The following is a 7,310-nucleotide window of genomic DNA, read 5'->3' as shown; positions in this document are numbered from 1 at the left end:
AAAAATTTCTTTTTATAAAGCACACACACTGTGGAACCTAACATTATCAAACACAGAGGATTGTATGAAAATGTAAAAGTATTCCTAAAGGGGGATACACCATTATCCCAATTATCCATTTTTGAATCAATCTGTACAAAAGATCCATTTGCTAAAGGTACAATTTCATCACTTTATAATCAATTATATGGAGTAGCAAATCTTAATAGACCCTCTTGCGTTCAGAGGTGGGAGGAGGACCTGGGACGAACTTTAGAAGACACGGACTGGTCTAACATATGGCTCACATCTAAGTCATCTTCACCCAACATCTTAGCACTGGAGACAAATTATAAAGTCCTAACTCGCTGGTACCTTGTACCCGCTAGAGTGGCAAAATATTCACCTAATACCTCAGCTCTTTGTTTTCGAGGATGCCCAGAAATAGGCACATATTTACACATATGGTGGACGTGCCCAGTAATCCAAACCTTCTGGAAGGAAGTCTTCGTGATTGCATCTAAAATATTTAAAAAAATAATACAACCAGATCCTTATATAACTTTACTTAATCTAAAACCGGAATGGTTAACACTCTCTCAATTCAAACTTATGATCCAACTAACAACGGCTGCAAAACAAACAGTGGCCAAGGCATGGAAAACTCCTACATTGGTACTAGCAGAAACAATTCACAGAATGAATAATACAATGTCCCATGCTAAGATGGTAGCCATCGATCAAAATCAAATTCCAAAATTTGAAAAACTTTGGCATCCTTGGATAAAACAACAGTTCCTGTCAAACTTCAATGACTCTGTCCTGTTGCCATGGTAGCAGATTAAATGACTTACAGAGACACCCATTCTAAGGCTTCAAAGAGAACTAAAAAGAATAATAAACTGACGAGCGGGACAACCTTGTGGACCATACCTCTACCTTTCAACCCTTTTTCTTCTTTCTCTTTCCTTTTCTCCACCTTACGATTAAAGCTCATTATCAGAATTTATTTGACCTATATACACTCTACCTGTAAACAATATGTATAGTAGGTATAAATCATCTAAATACCTACAAAAGTAACTAAGGAAATGATATATATCTTTAATTTAGGTTTACGTGAACCCAATGTTTAATATTTGAAATTTCATGATATTTACCCTGTTTCCCCAAAAATAAGACCTAGCGTGATTATCGGAGATGGCTGCAATATAAGCCCTACCCCCCCAAATAAGCCCTAGTCCTTGTAGGTCTTACTTTCGGGGTAGGGCTTATTTTCAGGGAAACAGGGTAGGGCTTATTTGGGGGATAGGGCTTATATTGCAGCCATCACCGACAATCACGCTAGGTCTTATTTTCGGGGAAACAGGGTACCTATATAAACCCTACTGTAAAACAATGAGCTTACTTTATAGATCCTTGTAAACTTACTTTATGTATCGTTATAATATTGTATACTCAATAAACTTCTTTTGGCAAGGAAAATGTAAAAGTAAATTCAGCAGCAGGAGGGAAGCAGATCAGCACAGACTAGCTTACAGGCAGGGAGGGGGGAGAGGAGGACAGAGCAGGGCTGGGAATGATGGAGGCACGTAAACTGACCACGGTGTCAGGGCTCAGCAGCCATGATAAACCGTGGTCAGTTTACAAAAGGGGAGGGCAGAACCAGGCAGGATCAGCCAGGTATTTCAGATGATACAGGGGGCCAAATTACACAGCACAAGCACTGTGCTGTATAGCATGCTTTAACCACTTCCGGACCGCCACACGTCGATATACATTGGTACTTTGAAGGGGGAAATTGTTGTTATGGCAGCTGCTAGCTGCCATAACCCCGGTATCCTCTTCTTTGGCTGGTGGTCCGCTTTCCGATAAGATTGGTCTTTGCGGCTGATTCAACGCAAGATTACTTTTATCGGTGGCGGGAGAGGGCCCCCCGCTGCGCTCCGGTGCCCTCCGCCGCTTACAGGAGCAGTTGGCAGCGGCGGAGGTGATCGGATCTTCACCCTTGCTGGGCATGGAGACGAGTGAGGGGAAGATGGCCCCCACCCGTCTCCATAACAATGCAGGGCAGAAGCGACGTCAAAACGTCACTTCCGCCCATAGCTCTTAAAGGGCCATTTTTTTTACTTTTTGACCCCAGATCTCATATTTAAGAGGTCCTGTCATGCTTACAAGGGATGTTTACATTCCTTGTAATAGGAATAAAAGTGACACAATTTTTTTTTTAAGTGACACACGTGAGCAGCGCCCGCATATGAAAACCGCATATGAAAATGTTCAAACCACAGGTGAGGTATCGCCACGATCGGTAGAGCAAGAGCAATAATTCTAGCCCTAGACCTTCTCTCTTTTTAAACGTTGCCTATGGAGGTTTTTAAGGGTAAAAGTTTGATGCCATTCCACGAGCGGGCGCAAATTTTGAAGCGTGACATGTTGGGTATCAATTTACTCGGCGTAACATTATCTTTCACAATATAAAAAAATTGGGCTTACTTTACTGTTGTCTTATTTTTTTAATTCAAAAAAGTGTAATTTTTCCAAAAAAAAGTGCGTTTGTAAGACCGCTGCACAAATACGGTGTGACAGAAAATATTGCAACGACTGCCATTTTATTCTCTAGGGTGTTAGAAAAAAAATGTATAATGTTTGGGGGTTCTAGGTAAATTTCTAGCAAAAAAAAAATGTTTTTAACTTCTAAATAACACATCTCAAAAAGAGGCTTGGGCCTTTCACCTTAATGCATCCTATGCATTAAAGTGAAAAAACATCTGACAATACCGCCCCACCCCCCCCCCAGCCCCCCCATTTTACTTACCTAAACCCGTTCACCTGCTGCGCTCGCCCCCCGATTTCCTCTTTGCTGCTCAGCCTGGCCATTGATTGGCTAGAGTGGATGGATTGAAAACAGTGCAGCCATTGGCTCGCGCTGCTGTCAATCACATCCAATGATGCGGCGCGCCGGGGGGGAGGGACATGTGTATGCCGCATCTAAAAGAATGGAACGTAACGAATATGAATGCATCCGAAGTTACAAATTATTGAAATAACGAATACCGATTCTATACGATTGGAACGTAACAAAATTTGAATGCATCTGAAGTTACAAATTATCGAAATAACGAATGACGATCATAACGAATGATCTGATGAACGAAAAAAAAAAAAAAGAAACGAAAACAAAGAAAAAACAACATTTTTTGGCAGTGCACATGTCTACTATTTAATAACACAAGCAGTTAGGTTTGTCAGAATCGTGTTAACTCAGTTTTATAAACATCTGATTCCATCCAACGCTAAGCAGGTAATTCTACCTAGAATCATTTTATCATTTCTTTTTTAACCACTTCCCGCCAGCCGTCATATGACGTCCTTGACTTTGTGCGGGTATATCTGAATGATGCCGGCAGCTACAGGCATCAGTCAGAAATTGGCTTTTTCAGCTGGCGATTCCCTACACCATGAGAACGATCATAGCGGCTGTTCCACCGCTTGATCGATCTTACGGGCGATGAGAGGGGACATTGGAGACAGGATTCACCGGCCCCGGATGTTTACCATAGAGATTTCCGGCGGACCAGATGGTCGCCGGAGTTCTATGATCGTTCGGAGGCCAGGCGCGATGTTATGACGTCACGCCCGGCCTCTGCATTCAAACAAACGACGACGCCTCGGCTGGGAAGCCGAGATTGTTTTTTTTTTTTTTTAATTTCAGGCTTCCCAGCCTAGAGGTGAGATGTGGGGTCTTATTGACCCCATATCTCACTATAAAGAGGACGATATTCCTTTTATGTTTACATCCCTTGTAATAGGAATAAAAGTGATAAAAAAAATATTTTTTTTTAAAAAGTGTAAAAAAAAAAAAAAAAAAAAAGTGTAAAAAAAAAAAAGTAAAATTAACAATGACAAAAAAAATTAAATAAAGCGCCCCTGTCCCCGTGTGCTCGCACGCAGACGCGAACGCATATATAAGTCCCGCCCACATATGCAAATGGTGTTCAAACCACACGTGAGGTATCGCCGCGAGATTTTCAAGTACCAAAGTTTGACGCCATTCCACGAGTGTGTGCAATTTTGAAGAATGACATGTTAAATATCTATTTACTTGGTGTAACTTCATCTTTCACATTATGCAAAAAAATTGGACTAACTTTACTGTTTTGTTTTTTTTTAAGCACAAAACTGTTTTTTTTTTCCCAAAAAAAAACACGTTCGAAAAATTGCTGCGCAAATACCGTGTGAGATAAAAAGTTGCAATGACCGCCATTATATTCTCTAGGGTCTTGCTAAAAAAAAATATATATAATATTTGGGGGTTCCATGTAATTTTCTAGCAAAAAAATGATGATTTTTACATGTAGGAGAGAAATGTCAGAATTGGCCTGGGTGGAGCCACATTTTGTTCTGGGGTCAATGTGTCACAGAGGCCTGATAACCAGTAGGCACTAACCTCCTAACATTTTGTTCAGCATTCTGTACTGCTGTTTTTTTCTTCTAGACTACTATACTGTCAGGGCTGGGCTCAGCCCTTCCTTCTCTGAGCCGGCCGCTCAGCTGTTGACTAATTGCCAGCTCCTATCTGAGTTACTCAGCTGTTGATGATATCCTGCTCGTCAGTCCTGCCTACTTAAGCCGTCCAGTCCAGAGGAGCTCTGCCTTCACCTTGGTCAACATCACAGAAACAATCTCCTGTGATCCTGTTCAAGACTTGCTTGCTGACATCCCTTCTGGCTCCAGATCCTGCTTGCTGTTCCACTACATTGATCCCTGACTTCTGGCTTGGCTGACTATCCGTTCCTGTTGCTGAACTTTGGCTATGTTTTGACTTCATTTGTTCTTTTTACTTTTATTATTAAACAAGTGTGATTTAACTGTACTTCTGTCTCGGCCTGATTTCATGGTTTGTGACATATACCTCTTAGATTTAGTGCTTGCAGCATAATGAAAAGTTAACCTCCACTAGGCAGGTATACTTCAAGAACTGCAGCATTTTGGTCAAACTTACAAAAAATATTTTTTATTTGTGATTTTATGCCATTGCCTTTTGTCCTTTTACAGTAACAGTGATATAGTCTGCTTTAAAAATGTCTTTTTCACATCCATACTGCAGTCAAATAGCATTATCCAAATGTCCTTAAGTCTTAAGTTCATGTAGCAGCAATGCTCAGCTGGTTTGTAGCACAGTATGTGAGACTGCTAGATCTGTTCCCTTTGCAGCAGGGAGTGGGGCCTTCTCATTGAGACACTGTAGTCTCTGTGCTGGTGATGTTGCTGGCTTTGGGCAGTGTTTTGCTCCTCCTTCTGTCCAGTCAATGCGAATAGACATCTTTTTCACTGCCCGCCGGGAGGTTCCACATTTACTATTTATGACTGCATTGAAGTTACAACCACGGCCACAGGCTCTCGTCACATATGCTGAAAAACAGAAAGTTAAGTGGTCAATTCAAAAGATTCAAACTGAAGCACCACAAATATTTTTAGAACAAAACATAAAACCTATATAACCACTTTTAACCCCCCCCCCTCATGACCAGGCCATTTTTTGGCTTTTTTGGCACTGCGTTACTTTAAAATGACAATTGCGCGGTCATGCAATATAAATTTATATCATTTTTTTCCCTACAAATAGAGCTTTCTTTTGGTAGTATTTGATCACCACTGAGCTTTTAATTTTTTTGCGCTATAAACCTAAAAAGAAAGAAAATTTTAAAAAACAAACAATATTTTGCACTTTTTGCTATAAAACATATCAAATAAAAAAAACAATGTAATTCTAATTTATGCCAATATGTATTCTATATATATTTTTGGTATAAAAAATCCCAATAAGCGTATATTGATTGGTTTACGTGACTATTATAGCGTCTACAAAATATAGTATATATATAGTGGAACCTTGGATTACGATTGTAATCCAAAGCACTCGCATATCAAAGCGAGTTTCCCCATAGAAGTCAATGGAAACGAAAATAATTTGTTCCGCATTGACTTCTATTGCATGCAATACCGCATGTGGCCAGAGGTGTGGGGTGGGCACCGGAGAGCCTCGGAAATACTCAGGGACAGGTCGGCTGAACTCGGACACCCTCGGAAAGGCTCGGAAAGACTCGAGAATGGAGTATTTCCGAGTGATTCCGAGTATTTCCGAACGGTTCCGAGTGTCACCGGCGTGTACTGCATACCACATTAGCTTGAATTCTGCTCGTTTTGCGAGACAACACTCGCAAACCGAGTAAGGATTTTTTAAAAAAAGTTGCTCGTCTTTCAAAACGCTCATTAACAGCGCTACTCGTTAACCAAGGTTCCACTGTATACTGGAATTTTTTATTTTTATTTTACATACTAGTAATGGCAGCGATCAGCGACTTATAGCGGGACTGTGATAATATGGCGGGCGATCTGACACTAATAGTTTGTGGGAACCAGTGACACTAATACAGTGATCAGTGTTAAAATATGCATTGTCTGTTTTGGGGATTGAATTTTCTTGACCTCCGCCATTTCCATGGGTCTCTAGCATAACCCCCCCTCCCCCTATATATATATGTGTATGTATGTATGTATGTATGTATGTATGTATGTATGTATGTATGTATGTATATATATATTTATTTATTTATATTGGTTTCCTCCCCCTTTCTACCTCTGTCCTATTCTGTATTTTCTTATTTCTCTGGTCTCTTGACCCTCTCTCCTCCTTCTTTAGAAAATTAAGTGTCTGATTGAGCATGTTATATGACCGGTTACTAACAGCACTGGACTCAGGAGACATCTCTGCTCACTATCCTAGCGTCTAGAGGTGCTCTCTGACCAATGTGGCCTATAGCTGATTCTCAGGTTGTTCTCCCCACCATTGGGTACGCTATGTTCATTAGATACATCCCCCCCATTTTTGAGAACACCTTCCTCGCTGACATTCAATATGACACTCATTTGGTACTTTTCCACTCTGTATTTTGTGTAAATTTTCTGTTTGTCCCCTTTTTCTACAACACTTAACCTGTTATGCGATGTTGCTGCTGTTATATCATGCACTGCTTTGTTGGATACCTTATTTGCAAAAATAAAAATTTGAAAAAAAAATGCACTGTCACTGTACTAATGACACTGGTAAGGAAGGGGTTAAACATCTAGGGCGATCAAAGGTATAAATGTGTGCCTAACCAGTGTTGATGTGTACTGCTTTTACTAAGTGATGTAATGGGAAACAACCGCCACATCCCCACTGACAGGACATAGCTCTGCATTGTTTACATACACAGATCTCTGTCCTGTCTTCCTCCTAGCAAATCCGCAGGTGCCGGTGTTCATTCATTGGTCGGCACCTGCTG

The 7,310-nt window shown here is 40.7% G+C and overlaps 1 protein-coding gene across 1 annotated transcript in view; it reads right to left on the bottom strand.

Moving 5' to 3' along the window:
• Positions 1-4,980: 4,980 nt before the first annotated feature.
• The window catches only part of LOC141114415 (uncharacterized), a 35,180-nt gene continuing 32,850 nt past the window's right edge, over positions 4,981-7,310 (bottom strand). The window contains exon 7 of the mRNA XM_073608074.1: positions 4,981-5,394. Coding sequence (XP_073464175.1) covers positions 5,144-5,394 — 251 coding nt within the window. The 3' untranslated portion in view covers positions 4,981-5,143. The remainder of the gene's footprint in view (positions 5,395-7,310) is intronic.

This window comes from Aquarana catesbeiana, linkage group LG12 (genome assembly GCF_042186555.1).
Source record: "Aquarana catesbeiana isolate 2022-GZ linkage group LG12, ASM4218655v1, whole genome shotgun sequence".
Classification (NCBI taxonomy): domain Eukaryota; kingdom Metazoa; phylum Chordata; class Amphibia; order Anura; family Ranidae; genus Aquarana; species Aquarana catesbeiana.
Note: the sequence above shows the minus strand (reverse complement) of the source record. Positions and strands in the feature narration are given on the sequence as shown.